At 39.1% G+C, this 22933-nt stretch overlaps 1 protein-coding gene across 1 annotated transcript in view; it reads right to left on the minus strand.

The window, feature by feature from the left end:
* Positions 1-5824: 5824 nt before the first annotated feature.
* The window catches only part of LOC143983704 (fidgetin-like), a 131518-nt gene continuing 114409 nt past the window's right edge, over positions 5825-22933 (minus strand). The window contains exon 3 of the mRNA XM_077483710.1: positions 5825-20995. Within this exon, the coding sequence (XP_077339836.1) occupies positions 18819-20995 (2177 nt within the window). The 3' untranslated portion in view covers positions 5825-18818. The remainder of the gene's footprint in view (positions 20996-22933) is intronic.

The raw sequence follows: 22933 nt of genomic DNA on the forward strand, positions 1-22933 counted from the left end.
AGTGATGTATTCTCTCCTCCGTGTCGGTATTTTTCGTTCCGACACGGAGGAGAGCGGATCGGTGAGTTGCACCAACACTCTACACACACAGTAGAACATGCCAGGCACACTCACACCCCCCCCTTTACCCCCCGATCACCCCCCCAATTACCCCTGCCCCCCAGTCACAGTGACACCAATGTCATTTTTTTTTTTTGCATTGGTGTCATTTGTGACTGTAATAACTGTTAGGGCAGTTAGAGTTAGCCCCCTTTAGTTCTAATGTACCCCCCTAACCCCCCCAATAAAGGTTTAACCCCGTGATCACCCCCCGTCGCTAGTGTCACTAAGGCTGGGTTCACATTGCAGCGGTTTATGAGAACGGATGTGATTCGCACCGCACTGCAGTGCAAATCACATCCGATCTCTGTGCGATTCGAGTTCAGCCATTCGCCGCACCCGCCGCACCCGCCGCACCCGCCGCAAATTCGCACGGGACCCTTTTTTTGGCCCGCAGCAGAATCGGATCGCATGGGTGTTCACACCATGCGATCCGAGTTTGCAGATCGCACTGCGATATGCGAACTGATCTGGGGGTGTCAGTAACATTTCACTGACACTCCCAGCAGTTCGCATAGGGCAGTGTGAACTGCCGCCGGGAGGCATGCGATGCGGGAACCCGCCGCGCATTCGTGGCGTTCCCGCATCGCTCCAGTGTGAACCCAGCCTAATAAGCGATCGTTTTTCTGATCGCTGTATTAGTGTCACAGGTGACGCTAGTTAGGCAGGTAGGTATTTAGGTTCGCCGCAGCTTTTTGTAGCGCCAGGGACCCCCATATACTACCGCATAAAGCCCCCTGATTGCCCCCTAGTTAACCCTTTCACCAGTGATCACCATATAACTGTTACAGGTGACGCTGGTTGGTTAGTTATTTTTTTATAGTTTCAGGGCACCCGCCATTTATTACCTAGTCTCACTAGTGTACCCCTAAATTTAGGGGTGTCTACTTTCCAAAATGGGGTCATTTGGGGGGGGTTTGTGCCATCTTGGCATTTTATGGCCTTCAAAACTGTAACGCCCTTAGAAAGCCTGAAGGCGGCTAGGCTCCCAAAAAGTCCCACATATGTGGTATCCCCGTACTCAGGAGAAGCAGCAGAATTTATTTTGGGGTGTCATTTCACATATGCCCATGGCATGCGTGAGCAATATATCATTTAGTGACAACTTTGTGAAAAAAAAAAAAAAAAAAAAAGTTTGTAATTTTCCCGCAACTTGTGGCAAAATATAAAATATTCCATGGACTCAACATGCCTCTCCGCAAATAGCTTGGGGTGTCTACTTTCTAAAATGGGGTCATTTGTGGGGGTTTTGTGCCATCTTGGCATTTTATGGCCTTCAAAACTGTAATAGGTAGTGAGAAGTGAACTCAAAAATTTACGCCCTTAGAAAGCCTGAAGGCGGTGCTTGGTTTTCGGGGCCCCGTACGCGGCTAGGCTCCCAAAAAGTCCCACATATGTGGTATCCCCATACTCAGGAGAAGCAGCAGAATTTATTTTGGGGTGTCATTTCACATATGCCCATGGCATGCATGAGCAATATATCATTTAGTGACAACTTTGTGAAAAAAAAAAAAAAAAAGTTTGTAATTTTCCCGCAACTTGTGGCAAAATATAAAATATTCCATGAACTCAACATGCCTCTCAGCAAATAGCTTGGGGTGTCTACTTTCTAAAATGGGGTCATTTGTGGGGGTTTTGTGCCATCTTGGCATTTTATGGCCTTCAAAACTGTAATAGGTAGTGAGAAGTGAACTCAAAAATTTACGCCCTTAGAAAGCCTGAAGGCGGTGCTTGGTTTTCGGGGCCCCGTACGCGGCTAGGCTCCCAAAAAGTCCCACATATGTGGTATCCCCGTACTCAGGAGAAGCAGCAGAATTTTGGGGTGTCATTTCACATACGCCCATAGCATGTGTGAGCAATATATCATTTAGTGACAACTTTGTGTAAAAAAAAAAAATAATTTTTTTTTTTGTCATTATTCAATCGCTTGAGGCAAAAAAATAAAATATTCAATGGGCTCAACATGCCTCTTATCAATTTCCTTAGGGGGTCTACTTTCCAAAATGGGGTCATTTGGGGGGGTTTTGTACTGCCCTGCCATTTTAGCACCTCAAGAAATGAGATAGGCAGTCGTAAACTAAAAGCTGCGTAAATTCCAGAAAACGTACCTTAGTTTGTAGATGTGACAACTTTTGCACAAACCAATAAATATACAATTATTGACTTTTTTTTTACCAAAGACATGTGGCTGAATACATTTTGGCCTAAATGTATGACTAAAATTGAGTTTATTGGATTTTTCTAATAACAAAAAGTAGAAAATATAATTTTTTTTCAAAATTTGCGGTCTTTTTACGTTTATATCGCAAAAAATAAAAATCGCAGAGGCAATCAAATACCATCAAAAGAAAGCTCTATTTGTGGGAAGAAAAGGACGCAAATTTTGTTTGGGTACAACATTGCATGACCGCGCAATTACCAGTTAAAGCAGCGCAGTGCCAAAGTGTAAAAAGACCTCTGGTCATTTACCAGCAAAATGGTCCGGTCTGAAAGTGGTTAAAGGCTTAGAGAAAGTTGCTTGAAGCAAAAGCTTGCTGAAACTTTCGTCAACACTGCTCCTATGCCAGCTAAAGCCCATATGAAACTGGCCTATGTCTGTTGATTTGCATAAGAACAAGCTGTCCTGCAAATATAACAGTTACAGACGAAGTCGTATATGACGAAATGCGTCAGTGACATAACCAACCGGAAGTGACGCATGCGCCTCATCCCCTTGTTCCCCGAGCCTGAGTAGCAGGAAGTGACTCGCCGATGTACACAGTGAACACTTCACACTCTTTTGGCAATCAGGATCGGAACAAAGGCACAGTGCACTTTATTTTTAACTGCTGTTTAACTGATAATTTCTGGTACTCTTAATGATTATTGGGGGGGGGGGGCATTGTATTAATTAAAGGGTGAAACAGGTTTACACTATGGTTCTATGTTTTATTCCTTCTGCATGGTACACCGGAGCCCCAACCTGCTAATAGTGACATCTAGTGGATAAGGAGAAATCAGCAAGGGATTGATGATTTTCTGAAGGTCTATTATTTCTGTTTTTTTGGTGAGTGCTTCCCCAAAGGGGAATCCCAAGCCACAAGCGGTGAAAATCAATTACTCCTACCACGTTTATATCATATATAATTTTTCTGAGTTAAAGGGTTGAGACAAACCATTTAACATTGATAGGGGTGCTTAGAATGATCAGCTTTTATTTATTTATGTAATACTATCCCCAATAAAAAAAAAAGTGTAACTGCTTATAAAGTGTTAGCTGGAGTTCAGCTTCAATTTTTTAGTGTAGGTAAATCTGCTAGTTCATCTAACACTACCCTACACCCACCCCTCAAGACCGACAATGCTGCTGTTCAGAGGTGTCCCTGTTGCTCCTTCACCCAGATGGTAGACACTCTAATATAAGAGGTGTGTTACTGGCCAGATCACCAGGTGAAAACAGGGGAAAAGCCTACAACAAAAAAAACTAATTCAGCTACCACATTTAATGATTGGTAAGTTGGAATATGGTTTTCAATTGCACTAGCAGTTACTTAAATAATTTTACCTGTAATCTGGAATTTCTCTTTAAAGTTTATGTCCAGGCATTACCCAAATTTACCCTGTACTGCCCTCACTCCTTCTTTTACTTGATCTTATAGCAAGAAACAGCTTTTAGTAATCCCTGTGACATCATAATTACCAAAATTCTTTCAGGAGTAATATATAATTTATGACATACTTGCCTTGACATTTTACATTGTTTATGTAGACGTAGTATTGATTTATTAGACTCTATATGGCTTATACAATTAAGCTGGGTTCACACTATGTGTGGGCACAGGGCACAGCAGGGGATCCAGTGTGTCCCGTTCACCATTTCAGGTCTGAATTAGGTCCAAATTTGTGCCTGAATTCAGACCTGAAATGAAGCCAAAGACAGACAGGACCCTTCTGTTATGTGGTCCGCGGCCACCCCTAAGATCTGTGAACTGGCTCCATTGAGAGCCAGTCACACTCTCCTGTCATGCGAATTGGATGCGGTGTCCCACATACAATTCGCATAAGTGTAAACCCAGCCTTAGAAAATGCTAGTAGCTGTAATGATGTGCAAATTGCAGTGACTCATCAAGAGAATTTAAAATTGAGAAAGACAGGATCTGCATGGTAGGATGAGTTCCTGGACCTACAGTGAAATAACTGCATGTATATGTGACCCAATATGTTGCCTACACTCTCTTTGAATGTGAAGATGGAATCCTGTGAATGCTGCTCCATTAGATTGCCTTTCGTTTAAGATTGCATGCAGTCTACCTCTGTAGTGAGGGTACCATATTTGGTGACAGGTCCACCAATAGGGAAGTACAGGCAGCCATTTCTCTACCTAGCCTGGTCCCATCACAACACCAAGGAGGCCTTGGAACGGCAAGGGGTGCCTGTGGACAGTTCACAGTCCTCCATCCCTGGGTCCCCCCTCTCTGGGAAAGCAAACACAGGGTGGAGACTTGCCATCAGAGCTTTTTTTTCTGTGCCTGCACAGTAATGTGCAATATACAAATTTACTTCCTGCTGTTAAAGGTAACCTTGCACTGTTGATAATGGCATTGCATTGAATATAGGACATACGGGTCTGGAACCCCCAAAGTATTACAAATGAGGCATTATATTTTCCTTTTACAGGCTTAAATTAGTTAGAACACCTTTCCCCTAAAATACAGTATAAACCCAGATAATAGATAACTAGCTATTCAGTATGCATATTTTATTACTCAAGTTTTGCCAGCATTCTTCCCTACCTTGCAAACTTTCCCAAGCCAGCAACTTGCTTTCCTTTTATGTTACAATGTATTTAAAATATGTTGTATTTCATATGCCATTTATAAAAAAGTGTGCACACCTTTTTATACTGTTTGTATAATGGAAGATCTTCGTTCACAAGAGTAATTGCAATTTGCTATTCTATTTTGTTTGATGTCTGGGACATTCCAACTGAACTTTCATTCTAAATCAGCAAAGTACATTCTAGATACATTAAAACAAAAGGTGAGCAAAGTTCTTATGTTTTGTTTTCTTTAGGCAACTGGAACATTATAAGTAAAAAATCTTCTCCCCAGCAAGTATGCTGTAGAGAAGGACTCTTGATTTCTGTGTGGAAGCAGTGGTCTCTTTGTAGAGGTCCAAAATACTTCCTAGTTGACATGACACTTCATTATGATCAATCATTTTTTACATGTTCAGAGAACTTATTACTTGTAAATTATTCATACAAAATAACAATACCACTTTTTATTAAGAAGTCAAAGTGAACTTTTGAAAGCTTTCTGTTCCAGTTGTGATTTTGTATTGAGTCCCTGTGACAATTAGCTATGCTTCCCAGGTCACAATGGATTGTATAAGGTCTTCAATTTGCTTCAGTGCTGGAATCAGGCTTGGACTGGGATTTTGTATTTTCAAGAAGGGCTTCAGGGTCAGAGTACTTGTAGGGTTTGTGAGTATTGGGTCTGTTTAAATAACGCAGCAAATGTCTATTTATCCTTTATCACTCTGTCTTACTTATTCAAATTGGTCCCACACAAAGATTACTGCTTTTCTATATTGTGGGGTCATAAGTCAGAACCAGTGCTTTTCTCATTCTCTAGACAGCCCCGCTGCAAGGGGGACTTTTTATTTTGGGTTGGGCTTTAGATTTCCTTGTTTTTTAAAACCCAATGCCTGCGTATACAAGCAGAAAATATAACTTATAAACAAATTATCAGCCAAGTTCACATAATCTCTTTAATACTGAGTAATACTTTTTCTTTTTCAAAATACAGTAATTTTGAGGTAGACCATCACAGCTCAAGAGAATCCCAACATTAAAAAGACATGAAATAAATACTTCATGTACAATACTTTTCAAAATGAGGTAGAAATGGTTACAGAACAAATGACACGGTCAGATGAGAACCCCAACATGAAACACAGTACCACTTTTTGGAAAATGCATTTCGTTAATTGCCAGAAAGACCTGCAAGTTACCAAGATGCAATGAAATGCAACATATCTATAGAGAATATATAATCAGTTAGAGACAAGTCCTAAGTGTCTCTTTTTGGTATGGAATGAGGAAACAGACTCTTGAACACCTATGGTCTGTCTGGTGAACAACTACATGCTGTGATGTGGCCCCTTGCAATGAAATTCACTGGCATTGCTTTATAATCGTTTTCCTTCAGAATCATTTAAAAGTTTAACCCACATATGCATAAACAAAAAATAATGTGCAAACAAATATAATGGTGAGCGATTTGAAAAATATATTAGAAGAGGAGCTCTCACTTCTAAGTTCATGATAGGATTCACCAATGAGTTAAATGCAAGTTATGAAAGTGTCAATTTTACCATAGTCAAAAAAAAGGCTCTTGACCTGACACTTGGTGCATTTTAGGATATTCAACCTATATACTTCCATTCTGCATCTGCTTTTCTTATGGCTTCCGCAATACTTTCTAACAAAGCCACTTCCTATGGTGTAAAGGAGTGAAAGTAGTAGAAAGTTAGAAAATGATGTTCCAAAATGGACACAATAGGTTCAACTAGGTTTAACTGAGGCAAGGATTGAATCAGCTGTCTCTATAAAAAGAGCTCTATATTAAAGTGTTACCAAACAGTAAAATCAGTCTGTATATGCAGAATAACATGCTTCTTATACTCACTGTGGAAACTAAGGGGTTAATCCTTTGCATTGTGTAAAAAGGCTAATCATGTTTGCACAGATCCTCTCCTTCCTGCATTGTCCCCCTGGACAAATCCGGATAAAACACAGTGCGCACAGTCAGACTGCACATGCTCAGTTCTCTCTGTTTGGCACATGTCACTGGCACAGTCAGCCAATCAACGCTGAAAGAGTGTTAGGGGTCAGGCACCATCGCTATCCATGTCAGAGGAAAGTTGTCTCCTCCTACAAGAACCTTCAGCGTTTGACTGGACAATGATGTATGTCACATGATTGCTGAATACCAATCTTCGGAAAAGGTATACAGTGGTTTTATTTGAAAGAAATATCAACATATATGGGTTGTATGTGCTGCCGGGGTGCGGATGCATCCTTTATACATTCAAGGGTTTAGGCACACTTTAACTATTTTAACAAATATGGTAAATTCAATTTTTTTTTAGAAAGTGTTAAAACATTATACTAAACTTGATTGTTGATTTGAAAAGTGTAGAACCCATAGACATCACATCAGTCATAAATAATCATTTGTTTGGGAAATGCCTCAAACATTCTAAGCTAAAGATGAATTCATTGTTACCTGACAATAACTGGAAAAGGAAAAACTCTGCATGAATTGTCTATATGCAGTACTTTTTACAGAACATGTGTATTACTAGAAAATGGATGTGTGGTATGACTGGCCATTTCAATAATACTCTATAGTAAAAGGTAAAAATTAATGTAGTTTGACATTAAGTCATATCCATAGGTTTGAGGTTTGCTGTTTAAGACCAGATTTCGTAACGGGATTAGATTAAAAGGAAAATTGAATACTCTTGCAAGAACTGAAACTGTGGTAGTAAAATGGCTTTCAAATATATCACTTAAAAAGTCTAGTATACAAAACTTCAGAGGTCAAGGGGATTTTAATGAAAAAAAAAATCCTGTATAATAACAATAATTAAAAACACATAAACTGCTGAAGAATACAGTTTATACTAATCTGCCCTATCTGTTCCTGCAATCTTTGTTCTGTTCAAACAGCTACGACTTCCTGCAGCAATTCTAGACATTCAGGATGCTGGATCCCCCACAAAGCTGTGATTTTATCCATCGGTCCCTACATTAATGCTCTGTCTTGTATTGGTATAGGGACTGGCGGGATGTAAGCATACAATGCGGTTGGGCACCAGGCATCCAGCCAAAATTGGAAGCACTTGAGTTAGGATAGGTGACTAAACTACCCAGTTGATTTTTATATAACTTTTGGGAACTCCAGTGGTGAGAGTCCCTCATGTTGCCTAGACACCATGGAGTCTCACTTGCCTTGTTGTATTCTTAATATTTTATAATCATTTAAAATAAAAGAGGCAGATTGAGCTTATGAGTGCATCAAACTAAAAATTAAGTGTTGTTTTGACTCACCCATGAAATGCAAATTATGGACCACATACCATGGCCTAATGCACAAGGGTTTGTGATCTGTTCTCAAAAACAAGAAAAACAAGAAAAAATAATAAGAACTTGTTTTCATTTTTTTTTTATAGACATTTGAGTTTTTTTACAAGTAAGGAGGAAAAAGTGCAGTGAAGTGTAGCAATGCCTAGCAAGCACCTTTCATCTGTGAACAACAGTCAAGAGTATGAAAAATGATTTCTTTTCGGTTGATACTGCTTACTGCACATGGCATATTATTCATCATGACCATTGGAAGGAGATTTGCTATTTGAAGTCCTAAACTTTCCAAATAATGAATCAATATGTAGATGTGTGAGCATTTATTTACTAATATATATTATTTCATGTTGGAATAATGCTGCATGCTCAGGGTCAAGTTTTTTATGTTTATATTTATATAATTTACCCTGTGTAAAAACTGCTAAATCCTACTTACAGTTCAAAAACGTTACTAACCCGCCCCCACACACACCCAATTAACCAAGCTACATTAGATGCCATGAGATTTGGTTTAAATACTCAATTAGTAGAATAAAGATAATAACTCTTGTTAGTAAAGCTGATCATACACTAGTAGAGGTTCCTCCTAAATTTTTCATTTTAAGAACAGCTACTTGATTTTATAATCGCTTGTTGACTCCAAATTGGTGTTCACTTTTGACCATAGTGATGAGAAAATTCAAATCAGAAAGGAATTTTTTTTTGAAAGAACAAATTTCTAACAGTGTATGCGGCTTACATTTGAGAAGGTCCATTCGGTATAAAATTGATTGTTAAAAGCAAATTCAGTTTGGAAGTGCTTTTGAGTGACATTTGTGAAGTCATCGAAGGTACCATTATTCATACGAATGTTCATTTGAAAACCTATTTCTTTGAAGCCAGCTTAAATAATGAGCCACATGTGGTGAAGGATGGCATCATTCTGAAGTTCAGAGCTGTATAAGCCCTTTGTAAGGTATCCATCACAATGGAAGATGATTACGCACATTTTCTATGCATTTAGCACTGTTGCACTAGTGTTCCATCTGGTAATTCCAGCACCCAATGCAGTGCTTTCCTTTCCATCTTATATCAATCTGAAAGCATTATTCGAGAAAGCGAAAATCGTTTTTTAGGTTATTTTAAGACGACAGGATAAAGTATAGGAGGTATTTTAATACGTGTTTCACTAAGATAAAATGTTGTTACTGTGAGCCTTAGGAATTCTAGGGGTTAGATTGCTATCAAGTTGCTTCAAGTAATTATTCTGAAATACTGCATTTCATCTCTGTCTAGAGCAGTTGAGGACAAAATAAGCACCATTGTCATATAATAAGCCCCACTATAAAATGCATGGATGAATCCTAAGTCTTAAAATGTACATTTTTTTTTTAGTGTTTATATATTTAGAATTCTACTTTGGCATTGCAAGGGATTTAAGTCACCTTTATATGTACATTTAGCCCAACTTCAGCCAGTTTTGGGTAATTTGTTAGATTGATATTAATTTCTGATTTCCCACTAGGGAGATTTCCCCTGGCTTCCCTTCCCACTGCCAGTGGGTCAAAGGGCCAGCAAAAGATGGGAAATCGCTTCAATGGGAACTTAAAGGGTGCTAAAATCTGAACTCCTAACAGATAAATACACATATGAAATACAAATATGGTAATTAATTCACTTGCATTTCTATCCACACAGTCCGTAGATTTACAAAGCTCTATCTGACCTTTGCATTTATGCAATACAGCTTAGTCACCTCCCTGCCCCCAGCCTTTGATTGGACAGTAAAGGAGAGCAAAAAAAATCAATAAATCATCTTTCTTTTCTCTCCTCCTGTCAACATGTTTCTTGTAACTTGATGAGCACTGCAGTACCCCAGAGTGCCCTTTAATGTGGCAGGAGGCTAATACAAAACTAAAACCATGTACTTATTCTTGCTCCATTAAAAAATAAATTACTTTTTTATGAATACATAACTGCAGTAATTAGTAGTGTTTGGTATGTGCCCAGAGTTCAGCTTTCAGTATAGTGGGGAAGGGTTAGAACTTGGTTTTATTGTTGCCCGTGCCTTCTTGTTCCAGTGACCCCCTAATTTCTTAGGTGGGAGTAAAGCTCCAAAATGGACCCATGAACAGCAATAAAATCTTGACAGCAGTCTTTACATTGGAGAACATCCTGAAATTGTTCAACAATTTATAGATGCAGCTTTTCACACATTGGTGAATCTCTGCCTATCTTTACCTCTTAGACACTCTGGGGTTGATTTACTAAAACTGGAGAGTGCAAAATCTGGTACAGCTGTGCATGGTAGCCAATCAGCTTGTTCAATTAAACTTTGACAAAAAAAAAAAAACTGGAATCTGATTGGCTACTATGCAGAGCTGCACCAGATTTTGCACCCTTCAGTTTTAGTAAATCAACTCCTCTCACTCTTTAAGATGCTCTTTTCAAACCCAGTCTCATGTTACTGTCCTGTTGACAATTAACCTAATTAGTTGCAAAATATTCTTCCAGCTCTTCCTTGTTAGTACCACTTACTTTACCAGATTTTTTGTCCTGTCCTGACATTTTTGGATTTGAGGTTGTACTTTTTGTTGCCCTGTCCAAATGTTTTTGAGGAAAGTTGTTGCCATCAATTTCAAAATGACCTTATTTTTTTTCCTAAAATGGTACATTTTCTCATTTTAAACATGTGATATGTTTTCTATTTTCTGTTGTGAATAAAAGATGAATTTATGAGAAATGAAAAATCATTGCATTCTGTTTTTTGTAGATTTTACACAGCAACATAACTTTTTGGGAATTGGGGTTGTATCTTTTTCTACTCTATTCAAAAAAAGAAAAAGTATCTGCACTTTAAACCTAACATAATAAAAACTGAATTCAGCACAGTCAGTATCAAAACATTTTTCACTGAGCATTATACCCTTTCCCCCTAATATTATGCATAAATAAAAGTACTCCTTTTATGCACCTTTTTCCAATCTGGAATGAATCTAGTTGTCAGGCCGAGTAATCCTAATATCTTTCATTCTAGCTGTGTGTATGAGGCTGGCAATCAGAAGGTGAATGTCTGCATTGAAACCTCAGTCTGGCTGCTCTCAGCAAATCCTCTGCGTAAACAAAGATTGGCTACTGGGAAATCTAGAAAGGTAATAAATACCCCCACCCCATCATATCCACTATTAGAGAAGTGAGCCCGAAATAAGGGATACCCAATTCATACCTTTAACAGAAAACTATGCTATTCGTTTTCATTTTTTTAAAGGTGTAATTATATGACTTGACTGGCCAACTCTTGCCCCTTCCATGATTACATAATAGTCATGGATTGTTGTGGCTCATATTCTATGTACACAGCGGAAAGTCTATGGTTAAGGTCAGTAAATGGAAGAAAAATGGAAAGCTTCATTTTGGTATGCTCTGTATGTCCTAAAATGTGGAAAGAGTGCATGTCTAATGTCTGAGATAGTGTCTGAAGTCTCCAGGATTACAAGTAAAACGGAACAATATTCATGTTATAAAGAGAGAATTTTAAGATGCTAAAAGAGCGGAGAACAAACAAGGTAATATTGTCAGAATGGAAGGGGGCATATAACAGATTTAGAAGCTAAGTCCTAAACAGTTGGAAATAATTAGGCACACAAAGGGAGTATTGTGTGGAAGTGGCATGCTTCTCAAACTAGCTTCACAAGTAACACAGAAAGCTTGTATTTCAGTGCAATATACGTTTTTTTCTAAAAGTAGAGAAGTCTTTATTTTGATGCATTCATTTCCTGAGCCAAATTCAAGGCTCAGGCCACTAGATTACAGAATTAAGTAGAATTTACTAGCTATGTGTTATGCATTCATTTGTGATTATAGATTTAAAGCTGAGCTCTGGAGGAAGGCACTGAAATCAACAGAGATGAGTCTTTGTAAGACGTGTGAGGGCCAAGGCAAACAAGAGCAGTATTAAAAATATTGAAATGATCCTCTGGTGTGGCGTGGTTGAACATTTGCGCAGAAAGATATGTTGATCAAAGATAAACATATAGTGATGTGAAGGAAAGGTCTGGGTTCTAAACTTATAGAGAGTTACAATCAAAGTGTTGACCACCATGTATAAAATCCTGCTGTAAAATATCTCTAATCAAATGTCTATAGATTATTTCTGCCAATGTGCACTATATTTGTATTATTATTTATAGAGTTTGCTAAGCTATTGTGGCAATTGTCCCTATAGCATTGTATACAATAATGACACTGGCATGGATAGCAAGATAATATTTATCAGGGCAAATAAACAGGTTGACTCTAATCCCCCTATCCCCAGGAGCATATGCTGTCCCTTCCTATTCTTTCCAACCTATACATTCAGCATTGAGAACCGAAGGAAATATCTAGTAATTGTGTGTATGGAGAAGGACATGACCCACTCTATATTACAGCACTAACCAATCACAGAAAACTCCATGGCCCTCTGTAAGCTACAACTTAAAGTGGTTGTAAACCTCATATATCAAATATGAACAAAGCATATATTGTGTGTACTTGTCTCAATCCTAAGCACTAAGTGCCATTTCTGTCTGACAAGTCACTTCTGACAACTTTTTCTGACACCAAGAGAAAAAAGGTTACGGCGGGATCTCCAGCACACAGCCTGTGATTAACAGCCTCAGCTCTGCTGCTGTGTAAAGGGGGAAGAAAAGACTGCAGTTAAACAATTACATCTTATGTACAAGGATTTGTTTTACCTCTGGGTCCAGTCACTTCACTCAGTATATGGAAAGTGTACAACCACTTAAAAGCAACACATAGCTTCCAAAGGTTATTTTATTCATCCCAGTAATTGAATAAAGCAATGGGGGAGTGAAAAAAGTTAAGAATATGTGGATGAGATGGGTTAAAATAAAATGATCCTGATGCTTTCAGCAAAGCACACATTAATTTTAAACAGACTTACTGTATATGCCAGGGGTCTCAAACTGGCGGCCCTCCAGCTGTTGCAAAACTACATGTCCCATCATGCCTCTGCCTGAGGAAGTCATGCTTGTAACTGTCAGCCTTGCAATGTCTCATGGGACTTAAATAATCAAGCAGATTGAAAGCCCTGTTGGTGGACCTTGAAAGTCTCTTTCAAAAATATAAGCCTGGTTGACACATCATTTTAAACCACTGAGTGATTTAAGCGGCCTGCATATACTCCATACTTAAATATCTCACACCCAACTGTCTAGAAAGCCATTTGATGAAAGTTTGCCAAATATTATATCTTATGTTGCATGGTATACTTTATATACAGTATAGATTCTGTAGTTGAACACCTTAATTAGTAAATCTTTAACAAATATGTCAACATGCATATCCAATCTTTGGAGCATTGCCTCCTAGTTCAGGAAACTGCACGATCATTAGTCCAATACTGGTACTATATATATTCTACTAACCTTTTAATACAAATAGTCTGATCAAATATGAATTAAAAATTGTTATTGCAGCATCATTTTCAGTGTATACAAAATGTGCTTGGGTGTGTAAAAGGATTGATTGAGTTGGTAAATATGGGTTTCATCTCAGGCTCTCCAAAATCTATTTTAACATCTGCAGCATTTAATGATTAACCACAAAGGCTATCTCAGCTGTGAGAAAACACAGTGTCTGTACTAGAGATCAATGAGACATTATTAAGAGTTACTGAGTCTTAACACAGTTTGTACATTCCTTTAGTGGCAGTAACTGGGACAAAGTAATCATCCTTTAAAGCTAAACTACAAGTGAGGTATTTTGTGTAGAAAAGGAGTTTGTTGCCCCATATTACCCAAAGGAGAGGCATGACTAACTGGCCAGCTGATATTATCATGGTAGAGTGTGCAACTAATTTGTACAAAAAGCTAGAATCTTGCCGCAGTTATACCATTCTGTAATTGAACCAAGTGAGAAGAGGCATGGATTAAGACAAATGCATGTCTAATAGACTTATAATCCATTGATTTACATGGCATTTACCAGTGGATTAGGTTTTAGGTATGGCATACAGTTCAGACTACTAGACTGATAGGGTGAGATTTAAAGAACTTTGATCATCTAAACCTAAATATGTCTACAGTTTGTAATTACAGAACTGTTTAGATCTCTAAACATTTCCTAATAATGATCAGCTATGAAAAGTGGGGAGGTTTATGGATATAGGAATGACACACTGAGAAGCATAATAATCACTCTTCATTTTATGGAATTTTTTCTTTTTTTTAGATTTATTACACTTCACCTACCATTAATTTAGAGTGGTCGAAACAATGAAATATAGTTTTGGGCTGAGCGGTTGTAGGTTACTACACACTGCTGTTTGCCATGGTGGACCCCTATCACCGTTGAAGTTAATATGGAGGTGAAATACACAGGAAGGACCAGAGTAAGCCTTATTGGACAATATGGACTGTAGGAGAGCAGAAATAAGCAGGCCATGAAGCAACCATGAAAGATCTGGTTGACATTTGCACTAGAAAGTTCTAGAATTTAGAAGTAAATGGGTGCACTGCACTTAAACTATCATCTTTACAGGCACTAGGGTGCCTGCATTATGATCTTACAGCTAGTTTATAAATTTCATCTGTCCAACGTGTACATTTTTAATTGACTTGTTGGATAAATCATTTTTTTTGCAGGGATATGCATGGCTGTTTTGTTCCCCCTGAAGAACATAGTCATAGATAACAGATTTCTCACTGTAAAACAGATGCTTATTTTATAACCTATTACAAATAGCACAAGATATGCTATGAATCAGAGCAAGCTAGATATTTACTTTTTAAGTCTTACAGAGCCTTGCTTTGTACATTTTAACTTATATGTGTTTTTTCTGGGCCTGTGCCCAGTATGGACACGCAGCATGTACTCAATATGTGGTCTTTAACTGAACACATTTTCCACTAACCTAGTTCAACACTGCATTATTAGGATAAACAATCATTAAAACATGCCATCCAAACTGCTGCAAGTACAGGGAGGAACTTGCATTATATCATGGGAGACTCTGTCATATAACAAATTTCTTTCAGCAAATCACATACCTGTTAAGAGAGAATGAATACTTACCTCTGCTGCCATGAGCACCACTCAAGGATACTCCATTGGTGAGAACTGATCCCCTGAAGTCTGCTGGGAACAGACAATTACAGGAATGTCTATCTCCATGATCCCCTGCAGCTCTCACCTCTTAACCAATGTAGAATATAGTAGAACACTCTCTTCTTTATAGGTATGTGCTTTGCTGAACTAGATTTATTATGCGGCAAGGTCTTTTTAAGTTGTTTATGACTATACGATTTGTATCATGTTATTAAATACACACTACTTCGTTGGGAAGTCTGGCAAAACTTTTATGCACCAACAATGCACTATATATGATTAATAACAAGATTATCAGTGACTTTAGAATAAGATTATCAGTGACTTTAGAATACAACTAGAAGGTATTTTTTGTTTAGCAGAACTTACAATAACTTAGCCAGTTACCAATGCTTGGATTCTGTGCTAACAAATAGGAGGAACAATTGGTCACCAAAGCCCATTAAAGAAGGTGGCTATGACTGATGACTGAGTCATTAACCTGCCATTGTGAGATTGATACAGTTCACGACTTGCCAAAAAGTCACCATCCATACTACAATATACTGTATTGTCCTTTTTTTATCCCAACTCAATGATAATATTAATTATACACATGGCATTGCAAAGCAAAAATTGTTCTGTACAAGGTGAAATCATGAGCATCTTTGGTGTAAATCAATATTAAAACAAAGTATAATTTTAATCATTTTTGTCTTGAAACTGTATTACAGACAAAATGTGAAAGGCAAACAATTAAATATGTACTATAAAACTAATAGAACTTTTCTATTACAATGTCTCAAAATATTATTCACTAACAAACTTTGGTTTAAAGAGAACACATTTTCACATGAAAATGAAGCATACACAGACAGACAAACAAGACCACCAGTGATCAGTAAACATTTCTTACAGGCAAGTGAACACTGTGGATTGAAAATATGGTTGTATAGAACTGTGATTTGGCATTCAGTGTAGGAGTGAACAGCAATCTATCTCTATTGGACTAAACACTTTGGTATTTTACATTCTTCATATATACTAAAAGAGTTCTTTGGTCATATAAAAATGCTGCTTTTAAACATTTTTCTAGTAAATGAATGCATTGCAACATATGATAAATAAATTAAAAGGATGCACCTATCTAAATGAGATAAAACTTCAAGTTAAAATTATGGTTTGATACAAAGAAGTATGATTAGAGGTCCTCACATGGAGATAGTTTCTATCTACCTTCCCCCAGGGATATGTTTTTCAATTTTCTGCAGCCCTCTACTGCTTAAAGAGACTCTTTCTGTCTTCAAAATAATTCAAACCATCAGATTTCTGCAAAAGTAGAGTTGTTTTATTCACCTTTTCAGTGAACCTCATGTGTCCTACCTCCTCATCTTTCCAGTGTTGTAGACTTCTTCAGGATCTTTAGCATTTGACACTCTCGGAAGTGTTGGATGCTTGTCCCATACATTATTACAGCACTCATCAGTGTCATAGGAGTTCAAGGAAGGAGCCACAGCAATCAGCATGGACACAGGCATCCAACATTCCCAGGAGTGCCAAATGCCAAAACACAGACACAAGTTGCAGTCTTGAAATGGAGGTAAGCTAAGACATACAGTATAGGCCGCTAGAGAGGTGAGTATAAAAGCTCTTGTCTTGCAGGGACCTGCCAGTTTGAATTGTTTAGAGACTCAAAAGGGTCTCTTTAACTTACCATGGGGATGAGTTTGTATCATTGGTACCTTCCAAGAAACCAGCCTCCCTAAGACTGTTTTCTAAGACAGTGTTTCTCAACTCTAGTCCTCAAGGCGCCCCAACAGGTAATGTTTTCAGGCTTTCCATTATTTTTCACAGGTGATTTAATCAGTTTCACTACCTTAGTAATTACCACCGCCGTGTCATCTGAGGGAAATCCTGAAAACATGACCTGTTGGGGTGCCTTGAGGACTGGAGTTGAGAAACACTGTTCTAAGGAACGCCTCTCTCCATGGATACTTGTATATGAATTTATGTTTTTGGATCTTCGTTAGTAACCAGTCAGGCATGGAGAAGTTAATTACAGAACAGACCCAGGATTCACATACCCCTGGCTCTCTAGATAAGCACTGCAGAACTTTGAGTGAACCTCCACTAGGTAAGTTAGCAACTACTTATCTGAAATGAAGAACCTCTTTAAACTATGGCCAACAAAGTGCAGCATTCACATCTCCAATATTACCAGCAGGTCAGCCCAGAAATAGGTCACTGCTATTATGTATTCTAGAACATCTAGCGCTGTAACTGCACCTTTCTTATCACTGTAGGATAATTCTTAGTAGATAGGAATTTCCATTTATAAGGGACAAAAACGTTATCTGAGCAAGAAGAGTAAGTAGTTGCAGGCAATCGTGAGGTATCTTGTATGGGCAATAGTGAGGTATTGCTCTGTTTCCAGTAACCCAAGAAACGTATTTCACAGCTGTAAACATTCTTCACATAAGAAAAAAAAAAACGCCTGTGAAGTTCTAAAAGAACTCTCAAACACAGTAAATACTATATTATATCATCCAAAAAGTGGTACTGACTATGTGTTCCAACCTCCCGTGCTATAAACACATAACTCCAACACTACAGTAACAAATGTCATAAAATAATAACAATAAAAATAAGAACTGGATAAAAACCTTTATGAGAGAAATTGTTCCTGATAGCTGGAGTGAAAGAGATTGGCAATACATTCAATCCTGGCAATAACTTCAAGTACTTATACGGTCTCTAATTCAATTGAATTGTTGAAAATGTTGAGTCTTAGAAACATTCATTTTGGAAGTATTTTTTTCCTGAGTGTTTAGAAATAAAAATGAACACATAAAAAAAGTAAAAAAAAAAAATATACAAATGGTTTCTACTCTTAGCTAGCAATGTAGTTTTCATTCCATCCCTTCTTAAGCATTGTATACGCATCCCATTGCTGTTTCTGGTCACCTAATATATGTCAAGAATGAACTGGGGTCCCCAAAGTGCCATGAAGGGGTTATTTTCTGTTGTTTTAAAATGAGAAAAAAAATGAATAAAGCAGCTGATCACAGCCAAAAGAAACACATCCTTGAGATCATGTGACACCTGCAGGATACCAGAATTTCCCACTCGCCAAACTATTAAGTGGCACTGCCAACATTTGGCAATAAATAGATGATATCCTGAGTACAGTGAAGAGCTACTTTTCCTTTTAGATTTCCAAATGTGATACTAATAAGAAACAAATAAAAAATACAGGTTTTGTTTCCTGTGAAACATTCAATGGAGCAGACAGATCTATACAAATATGTATGCATATATGTATGTATATACATATACATACAAGACAGATGCCAGTAACTTGACATCTAATTGTCACATTTCGGATTAAAGGGAAAGGAAAAAAAATGTCTCCACTCAAGCTGAAGACTCAACACACGCACCCACCTTGAAAAAAAGGAAAAAAAAAAAAAAAAGAAGAAAGGGCCAGTGTAGTGTCAACACATTCAGTTTCATTCCACAGTTAGTGTCTTGAACCATACATTTTATTCCATTCCACATACAAGTCTAACTGTTTTTGAGAGGTACCAGCTCGCTGTTTACAGAATGCCCCCTCAAAGTCTTTGTATGATGTTGGTTGTAGTTGACCTGAAATCCCATGAAGATGATTGGCTCCAGCTTGTTGGCATAGTTGAATTAGCTCATTTCCTGAATAGCCCTCGGTGTGCTGGACAAGTAGGGCCATTTCCCTTTCACTAAGGCAATAGTTTTGTTGGGCCAAAGTGTGGTGTAGGATTTGCCTTCTGGCAAGATTATCTGGGGGCGCAATGTAAAATCGCCTGGCAAATCTGTGGTGAGCACCTTCATCAATGTCATCCGGCCTTTGAGATGTACCAATGAAGATGATGCTGTCATCAGATGAGGTAGATATGTTATCCAAAAAGGAAAGCAGTTGGGACTTGAGGTTAATCAGGTGGGAGTTATCCTCACTGATGTGAGCAGACAGTAAAAGATCAATTTCGCTAATGAAAACCACAGCTGGCTGATGACAACTAGCCATGAAAAACACAGTTTGTAAAATCTTTTCACTTTTGTTCTTCCATTTAGAGACGAGTGTGGAACTGCTGAGCTTCAACAATGTGGACCCTAGCTGGGTTGCAATACACCTGCTTAACAGAGTTTTCCCTGAACCCGAGGGACCAAATAATAAAATACTTTTTGGAGGTCTACTGGCCCCAGTGTAAGCACCAGGTCTTAAAATGGGCCATACCAATTCTTCTTCAATTGCAGCCTTTACTGATACATGGCCAGCAATATCAGTCCACTGCACTGGAGGGCCACAGTCCACAATTTCATTATTGACAATTTCTAGAATAAGGGGATCAACATTTTTTAACTGATCCTCAGATGAACTACGAAATACTGGTGGTTTCATCCCTGAAATCTGCATTCTTTGTGCAAACATATGTCCTTGATCACTATTTCTCCGCTCACCGTTAACAACAGGTGGCGTGAACTTACCAAATGCTTCTGGAGGTCTCAGAGCTGACTCTTCATTGTAAGTAGGTGAGATCATTGCTTTTATTGGCTGAGCACTATATTTTCCCACATCTTCCTCTGTTGAGCGCTTGCCTGGCTTAAAGGGCACCTGTTGAGTTTCTCCATTACGATTAAAGCCATTTCCTCTGCATTCATTTGGAACACCGTCTGTCATCTGAAATGATGACTCTGAGGTAGTCTTTGGTTGCTCATAGCTGTATTTTCTATACCTTCCTTCACTTTCCTCTGCTGTTGCCATATCAAATGCTTTCCTTTTTAAGGAACCAGATGGTTCAGTGGTCAAGGGAGTAACAGAAATTGGTGCTAAGTTAGAACTTTGGTATGTGTACCCAGAGACCACAGGAGGTCTTGACGACGTTGTATGTGGTGGCAGTGGAGTAGGTGCAGCAATACCTGAAGGCAGGTAACCAGAAGGATGCATTCCACCATATCCTGTTTGAGAAGGGTAGCTGCTTGAGCTATAGTTGTATATTGTGCCTGAAGAACTGTATCCATGGACCAATGCTGGTGATGCATGTGTTGGCTGAAGTCCTGAGCTATGCAGAGATGATGGGTGGGTTGGTGGAAGTGCTGCAGGGGATTGACTACAATATCCAGATGGAAGGTATGTGCCACTGTAACTTGAGGTATAATCTTGTGGTGCCACAAGCCCACTTGTTGGATTGGGTGCTCCACATGTACTACCAGGATAAAGTGGATCCGAAAGGTTACCAGATGCTATAGTTGGGCTTCCCAAAGCGATATGTCCATTGCCTGATTTGGAACCAGCCAAACTATCATGCAGAGGGTTTACAGTGTATGAGCTTTCAGCCCCATGTGTCATCTGCCAAGGTTCAATTTCACCCTTTTGTCCATTTACAGGGCCAAATGCTCCATCTGTATAGCTACTTAGTGGGCCTCGCTCATATGGAGAGTCCAAGACACCAGAGTATTTCTCTGCATATCTTTTTAACAAGTTAGAAGCAGTCAGTGCTGATATATCATCATTTGCCCAAGCATAGTTTAACCTTTGCCGACTATTCTGGTACAAATCAGATTTGTGTGCTGGAGATGATGTTGTTGAAGAGACATCAAGGTGCTGCTCTGGCCACTGGGTCAGGGGCTGGGCATGCTCTGGTGTCCAGTGCATCTTCAGGAGAGCTGAAACAAATAAAAATGCACTAAAAATAAATTCTTGCTTTGGTGATTTTAGCATAGCATACTACAATAATCTTAACCTTAAAGATATTGTATTCTTTCAAAGCTTACTAAAGGTCCTTGTAAACTTCTTTTAAGCTTGTGTTGATGGCATTAGTTTGATATCATATTTAAACACTTATGAGATCATTCTAAATTCATTGTCAGGCTCATTTGATCTGCAACTGACCTCCTTCTAACCTGAATTTAACCCGCTTTAATTATGTTTTGCATTTCCACAAACTTGTATGGGAGTGCAAAACCCATCTGATGCAGGCCCTAAAGTTGTCAAACTATAATTTACATAAAGTCACGGAAAACACTTCATTGTGTGGATAGCATCGTGCTTTGTTAACTACGATATTTATATTCTGTTTAGTTGATTTACCCTAGAAATGCAACGTTGATGTTGACATTGAGGTTAAATTACCATGCAAAAGGAATTCAGCCTGTAAATTCAGTGGCACTGGCACATGGATGCTTTGTGACTCAAAGACATAATAAACAGAAAAGCTGCATACATTAGTAGATAGAACTATTATATATATCGTATATAAATTATATGTATAGTGTAAGGTACTGGCTGGAAGGGTTGTGGGCAGTATATATGTGTCACCTAGTTCTCTCACATACACAGAGTGAGGTGCATCAGGATTTGTACCAAACTTTTATTTTTCTCAGATCTTGATAGCTTCTAGTCTGGGTCATGAAGCCTGAAGGCTTTGTAGAGTTTTTGGCACAATAAAGCCTCCAATCCTAGGTTCATGTTTTACCTGCTGGTTGATCTGACTCTTTATTTAGCCATGTACAGCCCTTTATGTATCATGTGCATGGATACCACTGCCCCCAGCTGAGCCTTGCCTGCTGAGATACAGTGCCACATAAGGCACACAGACCCCAGGAATCTTCCAAAGATCTGCCCTCTAAATCAGTCAACCTCAGAACCAGGAAAATTTTGATCTCTGGTAAGACTGTCTTTTTTTTTTCCAAGGCGTAAGCCAGAGAACGGCACCCATGGGTGCTAAATATGAGCAGCCTCAACAAAAAATAAATCAATAAATCCAATTTTACATTTTATTGTATGCAAAAGTTAACATTTTAAAACCATCTGTTAATTAGGACCAATTACCCATAGACTCATCACGTTGTATAAGACATACTGTATGTGTTGACACAGAATAGCAGTCTTCAGGTAACATATAACAAGGATGCACACATGATGGGAGTGTTGGAGGAGGGGTAAGAGGAAATGTGCTGGGGGAGGTGTAATTTTGGAGGAGCGGGAACTAGTGCTGGAAGGTGGGGTGGGAGATTTCATATCTGACCCCCCACTAGCACTAGTTCTCTCCCGTACAAAAGCACCACCCAGCACATTTCCTCTTGCCCCCCTCTCCCTAAAATCAAAGAAATGACGCCTGTCACAGAGGGGCAATGGGCATGGGACATGTGAAAAGGGTCCCTCTCTGTCCTCATCCCAGGGTCCCTCTCTGCTGTCATCCCAGGGCCCCCTCTCTGCACTCATCCCAGGGGCCTCTCTCTGTCCCCATCCCAGGGGCCCCTCTGCGCCCTCATCCCAGGGCCCACACTCTGCCCTCATCCCAGGGTTCCCTTTCTGCCCTCATCCCAGGGTCCCCTCTCTGCCCTCATTCCAGGGCCCCCTCTCTGTCCACATCTCAGGGTCCCCTCTATGCCCTCATAGCAGGGTCCACTCTTTGTCCTCATGCCAGGGGCCCCTCTCTACCCTCACCTCAGAGTCCCTTCTCTTCCCCGTCCCAGGGGCCTTGTCTGTCTTCATCCCAGGGGCCCTGTTTGTCCTCATCCCGGGATCCCTGTCTGTCCTCATCCCAGAGTCCCCTCTCTGCCTTATTCCTCATCCCGGGTCCCCTCTCTGCCCTTATCTCA

Source organism: Lithobates pipiens, unplaced genomic scaffold (genome assembly GCF_037356315.1).
Source record: "Lithobates pipiens isolate NorthernLeopardFrog02 unplaced genomic scaffold, aLitPip1_a1.2 Scaffold_16, whole genome shotgun sequence".
NCBI classification, from domain to species: Eukaryota; Metazoa; Chordata; class Amphibia; order Anura; family Ranidae; genus Lithobates; species Lithobates pipiens.